At 36.8% G+C, this 18,064-nt stretch overlaps 1 protein-coding gene across 16 annotated transcripts in view; it reads left to right on the top strand.

Moving 5' to 3' along the window:
• The window catches only part of ESRRG (estrogen related receptor gamma), a 644,467-nt gene that overhangs the window by 614,618 nt on the left and 11,785 nt on the right, over nucleotides 1-18,064 (top strand). For all 16 annotated transcript variants that reach the window (XM_074385196.1, XM_010340941.3, XM_074385195.1 and 13 more), the window contains one exon: nucleotides 13,678-13,947. In XM_074385196.1, coding sequence (XP_074241297.1) covers nucleotides 13,678-13,947 — 270 coding nt within the window. The remainder of the gene's footprint in view (nucleotides 1-13,677; nucleotides 13,948-18,064) is intronic.

Below are 18,064 nucleotides of genomic sequence, written 5' to 3'. Positions count from 1 at the left end.
CATTTACACATACAAATTATAATTCATCCTCAACTTTATTTTCTATGTTAAGGAAATTATAATTGAGCTAGTCAGGTACAATAAAATGCTAAAGAAAAGATAGTGAAAACAAGTCCAATATTTTTATTGTAATTATCCTAAGCTGTGTCCCAAGCTTTCATCCATGTACTCGGTAAGAAATAGATATACTTCCAGGAAACATCCTCCGTGGTATTGTCAATTTAAATGAGAGAATATAAAAAAAGAAACTCCCCAACCTCGTTGTGATTTACACATAACTCCTGGATATTTGTTCCCGTCAAGTATTATTGTTTTTAAATTGACAATCATCATATAATGTTTTATGGATCTAAATATTTCATGGGAGACTAAAACTTCCCTTGGGCCTTCCCAATAATAAACTTTCAGCAGAAAATTTAGGAAGGATTATGTGCTTCAAGGAGGAGCTGGTGCTCAGAGTAAATTCTCTTGTTGAGGCATTTAGTCCCTTAATAGGAATTTTCTGATCTGCTGTCATTCTTGTTCACACACCGAGTGTCACTGCCTCTAAAACACTTGTCATTCTTTAATGGAAACAAAATAGTCATTGCAGCCAGAGCCACAATGTCATTCCACTACCCCTTGCTGCGTCGGCAATAGTGAAAATGACAGAGCGGCTCTCAGTAGGGGTAATTAAAATGTAAATATTGATATTTTATTATTTGAAATTACTTTCCAGTGCGGCATTTAATATCTCTCCATCTGTGCGGCTCTGTTTAGCGGTCACTTTAGTGCAGCTCTGGGATACCAAGCAGCGGCTTGATCCCCGTTATGTCAAAATGCTTGTTGCTGCTTAATTTTGATATCTAATTAAGTGGAAAAGTACAGTCCACACTGTAATCCATGGCATCTTAACCAGCTGCTTGGGTATATTTAGAATTAATCTCCACTATGGAATCATCCTAATGTATGCAATTAAGAGTCTGCCGATGGCTAATTAGGTGTATTAGAATCAGGCAGCTTTTTTTTTTTTCTCTCTCTCTCTCTTTTTCCCCCCCTTTCATTTTGGACGGTTGCAGACAGAAGCGCCTGCCTCCAGAGGTAGTCTTCATGCTGCTCAAATCTAGTTAGGAATCGGGGCAACTTCCGAATATGAGAACCTTTGTATTTTCCTTCACATGTTGCCTTGAATCAACCTGATCTAAAAACTTCTAGGATTTCCTGGGTTTTTTTTTTTTTTTTTTTGCGCGGTTTCAGTGACATGAAAGGAAAAAATGGTCACGGCCTAGGAGAGAGGTGGGATACGCAGGTAAATGCACTCTCCCACAGATCAAAGCGGGAAAGCTGCGAGGCACTGCTGTGGGTGCTCTGGTTCATTTGGGGAGGAGAAGAATTATAGCGTGAGAGCTTTTAACTGCAGCTACATTTGCCTCCTCCCTTCTCCTTGCGAATGGAGGATCTTCTCAGAAAGAATTATAAGAGGCCCAGGTTTGGTTTGTATATCATATATCCATAGTAAATAATAGTAAATATATATGACCGGCAGCCTTTCACCACTGATAACGATTCTGCATTCATGTGGTTGAGGAATTCTGAGACCTGTGTTGTTTGATGTTTTTGTTTCGGTTTCATTTTAACTTGGCCAGTCATCCAAACGGGGGATAGTGGAGAGAGGAAGAAGGGAGGGCTGGGAGGAATCGAAGGGGTTGCCTCGATTGTCAATGAGAAGATAACTGGTCGCCTCCCCAGTGGAACGTATGCCAAGGCATAATGACTTAGCTCTGCTTGAGCCAGCAAACACCAGCCGCGAACTTGGGAGTAAATATTCGCAAACAGATCTTCATTAGCCACAGAGAAAAATAATGTGGGAGCCTGACTTTAAACCGAACTCTCAGAGCTAGAAATTCAGATAAGCTGTTTTTCCATGCTGTCCAGAACACAAATTATGCCTAGGTCTTCAAGCATCAGTAGTGAGGATTTCTAATGTTATTTGAATGTAGAGTTTCAGGGTCAGCGTGCTATAATTTCATATCTGTGACATGCATCTCACGGATAACATATTTCTTCTACGTTCTTTCATGAATACATATGGCACTTTGTTTTTAATGGCCTCTGTTGTAAATCCTTTAACTTTCATTTATGCAGAAGACCTGATTTTTTTTTTTTTTTTTTTTTTTGTCTGCCTCTCTTCCTCCTAGGGCATATGTTAGAGACACTGAGTTATAGTTTCTTTCTATTTTAGGAAAATTGAGAAAAGCACACCTAAAGGATTTTCATGTTTTTCTGCTTTACTTGTAACTAGTAAGAGAAGGAGAGGTAACAGTGTTAACTCCACAAACACGACTTCTATGATGATTAGTGTTTTCACTGGAATTTGTATTTCTATATCAAGGGGCCAATTAGGTAACTTTGAAAGGATTTGAAGGCATGTTTTTAAAGGTCATATAGAAATTATAAGTGATTTGTCTTTTAGAGATCCCAGATAGAGTTGATTCTTGGTCATTTCAGTTCAAGTACACAAAACGATCACAACTTTCTTTTGTACGTGGAAGCTTAAAATTTTCAAATTTTTAGATTAACTCATATGAAATGAGCCAGGTTCTCACAATGCCTATGTCATTCTGTGCCTTAATGTGTGTGGGTGTGGCCTTCACAATGATACGCAAAAGTCTGTTTGACAAGATACCATGAGCCTTAAAGTCAGCAACTCTACCTTCATTAATGCAAGTGGGATTAGGAGAAACTTTGAACTTTCATCTGACTTGCATAGGCAGTGTTTAATCCAAAATCAGATTGGGGTGCATTACTTCTCTTTTCCTTCTAATTTTGTCTTTTGTACTACATCAGTAAACATAGAGAGATAGATAGATAATAGGTAGACCTTAATATATCTATAGTTTAATCTGTCTAATTCACTACAGCTTATTTCTAATTTATTCAGTGTATAGAATGTGCTTTTTAAAAGGTTCTTAGAATATTAGACTCTAATGTTGGATTACAAATAATAGAAATGAAGCAGCCATAGAAGTTACTATTATTTGTGTATGTGTGTATGTGTGTGATGGTGTCTCGTTCTGTTACCCAGGCTGGAGTGCAGTGGTGCAATCTCAGCTTACCGCAGCCTCTGCCTCCTGTGTTCAAACGATCCTCCTGCTTCAGCCTCCTGAGTAGCTGAAACTACAGACACATGCTACCATGCCCAGCTAATTTTTGAAAAATATTTAATAGAGATGGGGATTTACCATGTTGGCCAGGCTGGTCTTGAGCTCCTGACCTCAAGTGATCTGCCTATGTCAGCCTCCCAAAGTGCTGGGATTACAGACATGAGCCACCATGCCTGGCCAACTAAGTCGCTAATTATAAATTCCTTTTAATTGTGGAATATTCCCAAGAAAAGCAGTTCTTTAAGAATATTTTGTTAACTTCATGTGTGGCAAAATTAAAATTCATAAAAATTTTATATTTGAAATATATTTTTGGGTTACAAATAAAAAGGAAAAAAGTAGAAAGAAAGGCAGAAGTGCCAATCATTTGTTGTTTAAAAAAAGTAAACCAAAAATTACAGTTGGGATTGCCTCCCTGACAGTTTTTTTTTTTTTTTAAAGATGGGGTTTCACCATGATGGCCAGGTTGGTCTTGAACTCCTGACCTCAGGTGATCCACCCACCTCAGCCTCCCAAAGTGCTAGGATTACAGGCCTGTGCCACCGCACCTGGCCACAGTTTTAAAGAGTTTTAGAGGTTCGCTCATCTCTTCTTGAAGCCCAACAAATGACACACTCTATCAACATATTGGTTAGTTTATTAAAATTTTGCATGACTGGAAAAGCACATTTTTGATCCTAAAATTTACATTCACCAAATTCATCTGCTTGTATTTCTCATCTCTCTATTTTAAATGAAAAATTATAATCTTCAATAGATATAATTTTCTCATGAATCGACACTCTCAGCTAACAGTCAATGGAAAAACAAAGTTTTTCCAAAATAATATGATCCTGGTTCTGACCTATTAAAAAATATTTTTGGTTCCTGCTTCCTTTCCTCAAGGTCCTACCTTTCTTTCAGATTTAAATAGATTCTGCTTGACTTGCCCAGATTATTTGCATAGAGCTATCTATAGTTATACTGGTTCCCACAGCAGGTAGAAACGGTCCCTCTTCAAAATTATGTAAGAATGGATACACAAACTAGTTTGATAAACCCCAAACATGTCTAAACGGCATTTAGACTGCATTAACACCTGGGTGTACAGACACAGTGAAAAGACATAACAGACAAGAACCCTCTTTGCTCTTTGTAACTGTCTGATCTTCTTTAAAATAGGAAGGGCCCTTAATCCCTTGGTGCTGCAATGACTGTAGTGTTGCAAGTACTTCTGACAAGTGAGTGTTTACCTAGTGAGGATCCATTGTTCTAGACTGGACTCAGAGGGAGATGCCATATGTTTGCATGTTTATTGCCTTCTCTCCTCTTTGCTGTTTTTGATTGGGAGAGCAGCAGCCCATGATGATAAAAACCCAGGATTTCTCAATCTACTTGCAACTGATTTTAGTGTGGAAAATGTTCTCAGGAGAAGCTCTTTCTTGAGCTTGACAAAAATTAGGTTGGAATCACCTAAAAATGTTTGTTAAAAAAAAGTAGGCACACAATATTTTATTCCTGCAGGTAGAAAGAAGCCATGGGCATTGTTTTCATCTATGACTTGACTACGTTAGTATTTCAGAGGTTTAAAATCCAAGCTACAGAATATAAATGTGTATATTGTCAAAATAATTATACAACTAGGATAGGTAGAGAAATTAATGACAGTACTTATAAATAACAAAGAAGTAACTGTGACATTTTCATGGAGTCTGTTGTGAAGGGTTACTTCTATATGTAAGAGAAGAAGCTAGTCCATATGATTGAAACATCAACTTTACTTATAAATTAAAGAGGACTTGGCTGAGGTTAATAAATTTAGGCAGGACTTTGTCAGAGTCTAAGTGGCTCCAAATAAAAATCCTATATACTGTATAGGCACTTATAAGCAATGAGCTTTACACAAAATCAGTACCTTAATGAACATTCATTGAATTCATGAAAGAACATTAGGTACCACTTTGCGTTATATGTGTTGGTATATTTTCTGTGGGGGAGGGATCTGGTTTCTGGAATGGCCAATTCTTTTCTAAACTCTCATCTTTTTGAAAGCCAGTCAATGAGCTGTTGAGGAATTATCTATTCATTCATTTAGCGAATATTTCCTGAGTGCCTGCTATGTGATAGGCACAGCTTGAGGAGCTGGAGATATAGCAGGAAGCAAATCAGAGATCTCCACCCTGAAGAGCTTATCTAGAACATGGCAAACCATGGTCCAGAGGATAGAGAGCTACCCATCAAGCAGCAGACCTTCACATCTGCTCCCTTACTTCAGGGGTCACTTATACTCAGCTGTGTCTCCTGCTTATGGCTTCACCTTCATCTTCACTTTTATATCTTAAAAGTGCCCTTAGATCCTACCCAGTGACAATGATCATGGCAATGAGAATGGAAAAAAGTGTGTGTATCTGAGAATGATTTCACAAGTGTAAAAGAAAAACTTGGTGATAGATCAATGGAGGGCCAAGTGTGAGGTGGCAGGTGGATGGCAGTGCTTAGGGAAGCAATGGAGCTATAGGTTTTGACATTAGGATTAGGAAAATGAGCTCACTTCACATGTTAGGCCATCCACAGAGGAGTTACTAGGGAAAGGTTTTTTTAGGAAATATAGCAGGAAAGGAAAAAAGGAACAAACAGTGAAAGAAATCCTATATTCTGCCAGAGAGTTTCCATTTTATCTTGTAGGAGATATGGAAACCGAGAAAGCATTTTGATCAGTGGATGACGTAGGTTTCATATTTTAAAGATTGCTTGACTAGCCTTGGGTAGGATGGAAGTAAGTAATATCAGATATAAAAGGATTTTGGTAAGGAGGCTGTTAAAATTTACCCTGAAAAGATGATGAAGGCCTAACCAAAACTGGGGTAGGGGGAGGAGAGAAAGTGATGGATATGGATACATTTAGGAGGATGTGTACAACCAGGCACCAATATCTCCTTTTCTGCATAGATATGTACTTGGATCCATCCTTACGATACTTTTCTTTTTTGGTTGTTATGGTGTTATCCACTTTTACTCTGCCATAAAATCTTAGGTGACAAGGATTACATCATATTCATTTTGCATATTCCAATGGTACCTTAGCATAGGGCTTCACTTGTAATAGATGCTCTAAATATTAGTTGATTTGAATTTTGTTACAGTAGAACCATTGGAAGCCCAATAATTTAGAGTTGGTATAAACCTTCAGAAATACTTTTTCTATTTTCTAATTTTACAGAAATGGGAACCAGCAAAGTTGAGTCATTCCTCAGAGTCCCACAGTTCCTTGGTGACAGAGGTGTCACCCAATTCCGGGTCTATTTACTCCCAGTCCATGGCCTTTGTCTGAGGTGCTCACCATTACCCAGACAGCCTTATGCTTCATGAAAATAGCTCTGTTTGTTATTCTGAATTAGAAATTATTGGAACTGGAAGATTCATCAGCAGTGTGTAGTCTACAGTTTGCAATAGACAGATTAGGTCACCTGTGGGTCTGTATTAGTTTGCTAAGGCTGCTAAAACAAAATACCAAAAACTGGGTGGACTGAACCACAGAAATTTATTGGCTCACAGCTCTGGAGATTGGAAACTCAAGAGCAGGTGGCAGGAGGTTTGGGTTCCTTCTGCAGACTCTGCAGGAGAATCTGTTCCGTGCTTCTCTCCTGTCTCTCCTAGCTTCTGGTGGCCTCAAGAATCCCTTGGCTTGTAGGTGGTATTCTCCCCGTGTCCTGACATCAGCTTCTCTCTGCACATGTCCATCTCTGTGTCCAAATATCCCCTTTTTTATGAAGATACAGTCATATTACATCAGGGCCCACCTTAATGACCTCATCTTAATGTGATCATCTACAAAGACCCTGTTTCCAAATAAAATCACGTTCCCAGATCCTGGAGGTTGGGACTCTAACATCTTCTGGTTGGGATGGCACAAGTCAGCTCATCACAGGGGCCAAGTTAATACCAATGGTTGTAGTCAGGTCTCTAGACCTCAAAGTCATAGGTCCCCTCTCTATCCTCTCCCCTCAGGTGTCACGTCATGGCTATAAACCTTTATCTGATGGGTATTTGTTGCTAAATGTTTCCCACAGACTCTTTAAAGGCTTGTGGAAATGCCAGCCTTCTCCAAAGTCCAAGATAGCACATGTATGTGTTTATTTTGGAGGCTTGATTTTAGACCAAAACTATTAGACCAAATTTGATGTGGACCCCTTGGGAATTTCCTGAAGAGGATAATGTTTGCATGTCTGATTCCCAAGTGGGACTGGTTTTCTATGGATACTGCTTGGCCTGGTTCTACCAGTGCATCGGTATAGCAAGTCAGATTCAAGCATAGATCCTTCTTCTTTCAAATCAGAAGTGTGGCTTCCAAATGGTGTTTTTCCCTGTTCGGTATCTATCTAATCCCAAAGTGAGACGGAAAATGCCATTTTAAAAAATATTTTTTAGAGACCTATATTATATGGCGTTGCTTTCCTTTTTTCTTGATGGTCAAACAAATTTCAGTCACATCATAAAGGAGAGCTTTCCAGGCAGAACTTATTTTCAAATAGTAAAAAATAAAGGTTGTAGGAAAAGAAAGCCGTTAGATTTCCCTCTGTAAGGCAGCTCAGCCTATGCTTCCCTCCATGCCCCCCAACCATTTTTCTTTCTTCTTGGCTTAGATGAAAGGTCAGAAGAAGTGAAGTTGGGGACAAGTAAGAGAGAGTTTGGGAAAAGCTAAGGGAATTATTTCAGATCCTCTCCAGTCATTCAGAAGCAGTAGATGAGTAAGGGCGAGTAAGGACTTCCAAAGAGGAGCTACACACTCCATGTAGATGTCTTTACATTCTTATTAGGCATTCATCGGCCCTGTCTCTAGTACTTTTGAAAGTAGTTTGGCGGTTGTTAAAAAAAACCACCCACTCACAGGAAAAAAAAAAAAAAAAAAAAAAAAAAAAAAAAAACAAAGACTCTTGTCATCATTTTGAGTTTTTCCTGTATTGCCACTTGTAATATTTTTTTCTTAGCTGCTATTATATTTCAAATTTTTCTAGCAAGCTGGACTGGAAAACCAGGAATAATTGCCAAAGAAAGCATTACACCACTGCTATGGGGGCATGTTTTCCATTTCTGTTCCTGTGATTGGCCTAATTGCAAACTCATTTGGTTGTTTATATAATCAGCATGAGTGGTCAGTGGTCAATTGCACCCGTAAATTCAGCTAACAGTGATAATTCTGTTTTGGGACTGGTAGGTATTACCTTTGCAGAAGGTATTACCTTCTGTCCTCCTCTCTTTTAATTTCTCACAACTACTTAGATGATTTGCTCAGTTTTATAGAAGGTGGTCAATTCTGCCATTATATATAAAATTGTATTAAAACTTGGGTCCTGCCTTTTAGATTTTAGGAATTTGTACTTGTCTTGTTTAACCACTATTTAAAAATAATAGTTCCATAGAATTTATGTGACACCTACTTAAAGTATAGAAACAGAGCACAAGAAACAGATTTCTTACGGAATCAACAAATGGTGAAACAAATGATTAGTTAGCAAGGGAGCTAGCTATTTTCCATTTTTGTCAATTATTCTTATATTCCACCCAATTGTGATTGTGTCTAAATTATTGAAATCTGAATCATGGTCAGCTCAAAAGAGTAAAGATGCAAAGAACAGTATAGGTATTGTATCTAAAGCTTAAGTACAAACAATATAATTATCATCCCTTTTAAAGAAAAATTTTAACTAAAATGCTTCTGATAGAACCATGTAGATGTTCCAGCTTTCGCTTCAGCAGTTAACCATCTGTAGCTGTTTAACTCTAGCTCCTACTGAGTTCCAGTTTATGAAAAAAAGTGTGCATATATATATATATATATATATATATATATATATACATATAAGTTTTCAACAAGCCCCTGAGCTGTGTGTTTTGTGAATCATAGGACAAAGTGATATGTCTGCCCCATATGTGAAAAGAACATCTGGCTTAAAAATACAAAATAAGTTTGTCTCTAATGAGGGTTATGCATCTGTGTGTCTATTGGTAGCTAAGACCAAATGCGAGTACCACTGTTACTCTTTTCTTCTGTTTCCTGTAAACATTAGGTTTATTTGTATGGGAGACAAAATAATCTAGCTCATGTCCCGTTCCTCAATCAGCTTCTCAAAATGAACTTCGTTTGTGATCTCAGTGAGTCATTATGGCATAATTAAAATTCTAGCATGATATGCTATTTGTTGAAAAATGTTGATTTTTTTTTTTTTTTTTTTTTGGTGGAACAGAAAAACTACAGTTCAAAAACTGTGATCAGGTAAATCAATGCCATGATTCACTGATATTAACAGACGCCCTGAAGATTTAAAATGCTTGCTCTCTATTTCGAGAGAGCAGCCGAGAAGAAAATGCCTAGCAGGGGTTAAACCCAAATGCCTGCGCTGCAGCCTATTTCTGTCAACACTTTGTTCAGGAAATAAACATTTATGCTTTCTGAAATGAAAGTGTATTTTTGAAGACTAGCCGTCAGATATTTTCTGCCCTTCACACTTTCAAATGCTTAGCCTTTTTTGTAAGTTGACTGCAAAGTGCATCAGTTTGCCAGGCTAAAAAAAGAGTGCTTGATGCGTGCCCATGGCACCACTGTCAACCTCCGAAGTTTCCAGTAGAAGAAGGCAAGATGGTTGGCACAAAACATGCTTTCTTCAAGCCTATTACCTCAGGGGTACCTGCCTCTTGAGCAGCTTTTCAATCCTTCCAAATGATGATATTCCCAACTGTCGTCTGGTTTATTTGGAGCACACTGCATTGCAGATAAACATGCTATTTAACTGCCGGTCAAGGTAGAGAGTCATTCTGCTAGCAAAATGCCTGAGATACATTAAATGGCACTGACTCTGGGACAGAGATGAAGAGAGATCCGAGTTGTCAGTGATAGGCACGAAATGGGTTGTAGCTGGGGAAGAAAAAATGTGCCATGGTATCAGTGTATTTTAAAAAGCTGTAATACGGCTGAACATTTAAAACTATAACCTGTCACATGCCAAAGATTAAGATCCCGGGATGTACAAAACAAGAGGTTCACACAGGACAACTGCAAAGCATATTTTATTTCACTTGGGAAAGAGGTTTCTCTCCAAAGATAGCTAAATATCACAGATGATGAAGACCTCTAACTTGTAGCCCAAGAGCTATAAAATACCGTTAAATGCCTGATAAAAATACAAGTAATTATCATTTGGATATGAGCATGTGTAAGCCAATAGAGTAATTATGTTTTGAGAAAATTTCTTCGACTCAGCTTATTAAAACATGCATTTTCATTTAGGCCTTGTTTATTTAGAATTTTATACAGTGCTCAGGTCTATTGATAAAAATGTTATTGTATCCATGTGTTTTTATGTATGTGCAATATAGCTAGCACTCCTAAAGGAGAGGTAAAATAATTTTATGGAATTAAGATAAAATCTCTATTATGTATTTGGCCTCCTTAGCGACCAGGTGAACGTGACTGTCTCCTAACAAATCCGTCTAAGTGCTGCTCAGGCATTTAGGCAGGAGAGTGCTTTGTACTAGCTTCCAGATTTCGGTGGTGTGGTAGGAAAGGGTTAAAATGAGAGACAGCAATTTCTAGACCCAAGAAAAGATAGAAGTTCAGACTTTTATTTTTTAAAGCATGGATTGTTCTTTTTCCTGTGGATTTGCAAAAATTATACTTCCTTTAATCAGCTGAAATATATTTGAGGATATCAAGCAAGCAAACTTGTCAAACCTTTTGTGCTATATCCATCTCTCCATGCTCCGTGACCGAAAAAAAAAAGCCTTTTCTTCACCTTTTTTCCTTATTTCTCTTTATTTCATAGAGAAGCAAAAGAAAAAAGTTAGTTGTACAGGAAGGATACACACACACACACACACAGACACACACAGACACACACACCCATCAACATAGAACAAATTGCAGGATCAACTTTAAAAATGAAATTTTATTGTATTTTTGCTTAATTAAACCCCAAAGAAATGTGTGAAACGTTGTTATGGCTGGAACATTGTTAATTTGTAAATCACAGGGACAAAGGGGGCCCGGTGCAACTTTAAAGTTTCCGTGCACGTAAATGTCGATAGCGTGCCTTCTCCATCATCAGCACTAAATTCACATTGATGCCTCTTTTCTTCTCTGTATTGATCCTTCCATGAGAACGTAGATTTGTATCTGTTAATTAATGCGTCCTGAAACAGCGTTTGTATTAATCAGGCAGATAAGAAAAATTGGATGCCTGCACCCCCCTGACAACCGTAAAAGTGCTGGCCCTGATAAAATCGTGGATGGACCTCAATAAAAAAGTTCCTCCTTCCACTCAATAAACTAATCATCCTGCTTTTAATTATTCGGCAGAAAGATGTGTGGAGATTGGAGAATGTGTAAATCTATTTACTAACAGCAGTGTCTGGGAGGGAGAATAGGGCTGTCACAGGAAGGTGCTGCAGGCTACACGCTCTGTCCATCTGCTGCTGCAGAAAAACTGCGGCTTGGGAGCATGAAAAGGAGCGAGAAAACTCCGGCAAATTGAAAAGATGCATTCCTTTTTTGCTCATAACTTTCTAGATGATTTTTTGGCCTTTTAATTTACACAAGAAATTCCTACTTAGTATGTTTTCTTGAGGTAGATATTTGGATTTACATTTCACCTTTTTTCCTTGGAAGGGGATAGAAAAAAGAGCAGTGTGGTTTTCTGTTTGTTTATTGTGAATATAACATTGCTAAAATTACAAGCACCTGGAGCCAAACCTATTCAGGTGAAATAATTTGTTTTCTCTGTTGAATTGTTTAAAATGTTATCCTCTATTATATCTCTAAGAGGATATTTATTAATTTAACCCAAATGCAATGACAAAAACAGAGTAAGAAAAAAGACTTACGTAGCCAGTCCAAAAGAAATCCTGTCACATAACATGCAAGCACCTTAATAAACAATGAAAGAAATGCATTTTTTAAATATGCCCTAAAGACTCCCTTAAGAAAAGCTTGACTCGTCCCTTCTGATGATTTTATTAAGCACTTATAACTAATAGTACCAAATGGCAAACCATTATTTTTCACCAATAAGTCAGGAAATCATTTCCTTTTCTTTACCGTGCTGCAGTTTCTAGTATCATATGGGATATGCACAATTTGATATGAATGGAAAGGACAGCAGCAGTGACCATAAGCAGCAGCCTAAAAAGGTTGGGCATCAGTGGGTATTTATGATGTGGGTAATAATGTCTAGAAAGGGAGCAAAAATAGATTTCTTACGTTGCATTATTAAAATTATCCTCCTTTTCTGTGGAATTACTGGTGGCAGGACCTTAAATGATGGTACCACTCTCCTCAGAAACCATGGGGTCGGGGGGTTACCCTTAGAAGTCTTAGGTATATACTTGGAAATAAAAGCGTAGTTTTAAGAAGCATTTGCTTTTTAGGACTTGGGAAAAGCATCTGATCATCAGGTATCTTCACTTTAGAATGCAGGTCTAGTCTCTCTGACATGTGAATATACATATTCACTCCTACGTAGCCTCAATTCTACTGCTTCATCTTTCTCTATTGAACATTTTCTTTTTAATTTTTTTGCATATGTTTTCTCCAGCTCAGAAGAGACTTTAAATGTTCATGTGTGAATGCATCCCAGATTTGCAGAAAAGAATTGATCAGCTAGATAAGTCAGATAAAAATAACATATTAATAACACAGCACTTAGTGAATTGCATGTTAAACTTAATGTTTGGGTAGGTGATATTTTATATTTCCCAAATGCAAAATTTAAGATACAAGTTAATTTGTCTTGCTCAGGGTGAAAGAGCCAGTAGCTAATTGGAGCCAATATTTACATTCAGAATCTGACTCCTTTGCACCAAACCCTGCTACCTTTATTTATATTTAATTTTTTAAATATCTGGATCTTAATAACAATAGTGAATAGGGCTTTTCTATTTGGTGAGGTGGCCAGGCTGCTAAGTATTCCACCTTCTTTTATGCCAGTTATAACTAATTTTAAAGGAAATTCATGTTAAATATCAGTGGGGGGAAACAGCCAATCAAGAAAGCTCCCCTAGTTGTAACTCATTATCCATTGTGCTTATAACTATTAATATCATACAGAAATGTTTCCATGGTGTGCTGAGCTCTGTGGCCTACATTGTTTGTTTACCTTTGTTTTTTACCTTTTCTTTTTTAACTTTCATTCTGTTTATCAATAGTAGTTTTTAGAGATGAAATAGATGGCTTGCTGTAAGATGTGCCTGAAGACTTCAACCAGAAATCAAGTATAAAAATTGCATGGTATTTTCTTCTCAAATGAAAGAAAACTACATCTCTATTATATTCCCCTAAGCTGTGTCTGTAAAACTTATAGAAAATACCCACAAATTGAAAAAGCTGGTTTGTGACTTTCACTTTGCTGTTTGCAAAGTGATCCAGGGAAAATTTTAAGAGTTTCTAATCAAAGCTCAGCATAATTTTGAGCAGTGATGCAGAAGCCAGCTACCATATGAAACTAATGTTGCATTATGAAATTATGGCTTTAAAGTAACTTGATCTGCCCATTTTTCCATGCAGGCTTCTCCACGCTGTCCCTGGCGGACCAGATGAGCCTTCTGCAGAGTGCTTGGATGGAAATTTTGATCCTTGGTGTCGTATACCGATCTCTTTCCTTTGAGGATGAACTTGTCTATGCAGACGATTATATAATGGACGAAGACCAGTCCAAATTAGCAGGCCTTCTTGATCTAAATAATGCTATCCTGCAGCTGGTAAAGAAATACAAGAGCATGAAGCTGGAGAAAGAAGAATTTGTCACCCTCAAAGCTATAGCTCTTGCTAATTCAGGTTGGCATATCGACATGGTCATTGTTATATTTTATTATATGTCAGTTTTATCCCTCTCCTTAACTTCTTTAGGGATTTGCTAGACCTAGTTTGTAAATTTTGTATGAGTCAGCAAAATTATAAAAATTATAGTCAGTATCACTTTCTAGTGGAAAGTTAGAAATAGGAAAAATATACTGAAAAAAGGAAGTAGTTTCATTTGACTTGCTTATTGAAAGCTTTGAAACTTTTATCAGCTAATGCGTCTACTAATTTGAATCATAGCAAAGCAAAAGCTCCTGTAGGAATAGCATAAATGGACACTCCCGGGACAAAATTAGCTCCATTGTCTTTTACACATAAGTTAAAATGAGGGAATTGATACACACAAACCATTTTTCCCTTAAAAATGCAAATTATGCAATTGGGAAAATACATTTCGTGTTGCTTTGAGTTTGGGTTATCAAAGATTACTATTTTCTTACATTCTGGAGTTCTTTAGAAGTCAAATTCTGCCTATGCAGTAAGGGTTAAGAATTACGGGAATAACTGTTGTGTACATTTGAACTGAAAGGTGCTAAAATAGAGAGCAACCTCTGATAAGTAAAAATCGTTGGTGCTTTGTTGTTTTTCCCTTTGTGCCTCTTTTAATGCTTTATTATGGTCTTAAGTCTCTTTCGGCATTTGCATAAAGTTCAGGATAGATCCCTCCTTAATGACGTGCCGATCATTAGATACCTGTGTGTCAATAACATGCTCTGATGCTATGTACCATTGACAGTCACACCGTGCCCCTCCATCTGCTTTTGTTTTGACCCTATCTTTGAACTTTATCTTGGTTGCCGGCCAGTAGTTTTCCCTTTAATTACAAGAAGGAAACTGTCAATAAAATCTGTTAAATGGGATGCAATGAGTGGCTTGAATGGGCGGACGGCTATTTGTTCAAATTCTGCAGCATTCAAGGTATTGACAGTTTGTTTTCTGGGGCCATATGTGACGATCAATCTCAGGCTGGGCTCAGCCGCGCTGAAAAATGAAAAACCAGATTGCTTTTGCTTACTTGTGGATGACGACTTTGTGATTTGGCGCGGTCCTAGTGAGATGAGACCTTCTGCCCAAATTGTCCCCATGAGAGCCAGGGACGCGTGACTGTTTTTAGAAATAATTTTTAATTGATTTTGTAATTAACAGTTCATCTACAATATTGATGCATGAATCCTTGGACTGATAGGAGGGAAATTGTTTTCAACAATGAAGTTGTACTTTCCTATTTGTCTTCATAATAGAGGTTAGCATTTCACAGTTTTAATTGTGAATATAACCCTCTTCCTCCCACCATGCACCCCTCTCCTCCTACTCTCCTGTGAAATTATAAAATATGATTCCCTATGACAAATGACATTGTTATTATAAACCCTGAAGAACCCCCCTGCCCTCCCTCTCCAGAAGATCAAAGTGAGAAATTTTCTGAGGATTTATTAGTTTGTATGGACTTCACTTTATAGCATCTCTCATAATTAGATGAAATATTTTATAACAGTGGTTTTGGGAAGAATTTTTTTCTTGGCAATCTTGAAACAATTCTAATTTAAAACATTTACTTGGTTAATTGTTTTTAAAATGTACTAAGCCTGTGTTATATCTTTAATGTTTCAAATTGCTTTTTAAAATTATTAACTAACCATGAATGCTGAGCAATGCTAAAACTTTATCAACAAAATTGCTAAAATTGTACGATTTTAGATGTTGGATGTATACTTTATGGCTAAGTATTATAATTTAGAGTACATGAATTAATTAGTAGCATTTCTGTCTCTGTTGCTTAGAAGTATAAGCATTAATGTTTCTGATAGATAAATGTCCTAATCCACATATTCTGCTTCTGGGAGAGGAAGTGACTACCTCACAGCAGTGACTGATGATTGGAAAGCTGTTAAACAACTGGTTCATTTACTTTTCATGTCTAAAATCAGAAATGGTCAACAAGCTCTCTGTTTTTCTCTTATCATGGTAGTTGAGTAGCATTGCTTTTTTCAAAAAAAGTCTGTCCCAAAATGTTCTTACAGGTGATTCCATCATTCATTTAGCCCCTGAATACCAAGAAAAATCAACTGAATCAGAGTTCATACTAAAGAATAACTGATTAAGTGCTCTAAGTACTATTTTAATTTCTAAATTATGCCACTTCTACTGTGTTGTGTAATTATGGCCTTTGCCCATCTAACCTGGAAGCCCCGTCATTTTAGTATGGGACAAACAACTCAGAAAGTAATTTTCTTTGATACTATTAATATGTTATTTATTCCATTTCTGACTGTTATTTGGAGCACAGCAATAAAGTTGTAGATCCAATATTGAACGTAGATTTGAACTTGCTTAGATCCAATATGGTTTTCTTAAACTGCCCATACACATATCAGTATAAAAATATCGTAATACTCTAGACACCTTAAATGGCTTCTGTTTTTTTGTGGTCTCTCTCTCTCTCTCTCTCTCTCTCTCTCTGTGTGTGTGTGTGTGTGTGTGTGTGTGTATGTGTGTGTGTGTATGTGTGTTTAGGAATTCCAGATTAACATAAGTAACTAAATTTTCATGCAAAAAAGAAAATTTATTTCAGTGTAATTTAGGTAGATATCCTAGCTTTTCCTGCATGGATGTAGATGATAATAACTATTGTCTCCTTTATCTTAATTTTACCTTATTTTAAACATCTGTATTTATTCAATAATTATAAATGTTGTGCTTATGCTTGGAAAACAGGCATTTGGCTTCCTGATAATGGCTGTACTATTTTTGGTAGCTTTGTTTCTGTCATAAGTGAATTCAGGAATACTTGTAACACCAGAACATCACTGGAAACTCTATCTTCATGTATATGACTGAAACAACAATATCTCATGAACTTTATAATTCTGCAATTTTCACGCTCAAATCTTTGAAAACCCTAAATAATAGTTCCAATTACTTTTGACGATAAGAAACTTACAGCCATGTATTTAAGCCATGTATTCTCTTATTTTTGAGTATTAACAAGCTCCTGGGTAATTATTGCATCCCTGATATATCTCTGTGGGATGGAAAACTCTACATCACAATATTGTAATTCCTAGGACCCAGTTTTTTCATGCATACAAGAAGAGGTTTGACTAATATCAAATTATTTCCAATTCTGGAATTCTATGATGATTCTACAATTAATTTCATCTCTATATTAGAAAATATAGTAAAATATTTCTATAAACACCTAGGTAAGATTATATAATGGGATTTATTTCTCTTGATTGGATCTCTTGATTCTTATGTTAAGAATTTGTTTGAGATTACATACTGTGAGATGAAAAGCAGTTAAAGCTAACGAATCACTTTAGTCTGACCATTCTCTGTTGCTCAAGTCATAAGACCCTCAATCCCTAAAGCAGCCACTCATATCCCAGCCTTTGTCACCCCTGCTCTATCCCAGCCTGAAGCCAGGTGAGCCCAATCCGTTCAAGAATAAACATGTTTCAAGTTTTATTACTTCTACACATTATTTCCAGAATAATAGCACCTATTGATATTAAGCTACAAGTAATGATTTGGTTATCAATTTAAAATCATAAATAATAACAACCTCATGACAGCATTCTGTTCTTAAGGACAAATGGTTATGTATCCAGAGTTGTATAATTAATTCAAGGTATAGAAAGTTTAAGATTGCTGTAGGAAACTGGAATGGGCACCATATTTAATTAGGATATTTGGACCCTCGATATAGGTTTGGCTTAGTGCGTTTTTATTATCACTATAAGGGAAGCCTTTTTCAAAATTGTTTTTGTAATAACCACCCAATGAAATAGTAATATCTGTTTAGGACATATATACACACACATACATACATACACACACATATATATATATACACACACATTTATGCATATATACACATTGTGCCTAAAGAGAGGAATGTTTTCTACTCTCTAATTCTTCACCTACTTTGGGAGTACGTGGCCTAAATATGTAACTGTTTTCTCATCTGTAAAATAAGGCAGGTGAATTAAATAATGTCTAATATCCCTTAAATGGCCTAAACATTTTAGATTACTTTTAAGTAAAGGTGGCTAGTTTGGTTTGATACATGTATATATACATGCATATATGT

This window comes from Saimiri boliviensis, chromosome 14 (genome assembly GCF_048565385.1).
Source record: "Saimiri boliviensis isolate mSaiBol1 chromosome 14, mSaiBol1.pri, whole genome shotgun sequence".
Classification (NCBI taxonomy): Eukaryota; Metazoa; Chordata; class Mammalia; order Primates; family Cebidae; genus Saimiri; species Saimiri boliviensis.
This window is presented reverse-complemented; position numbering and strand designations above follow the sequence as displayed.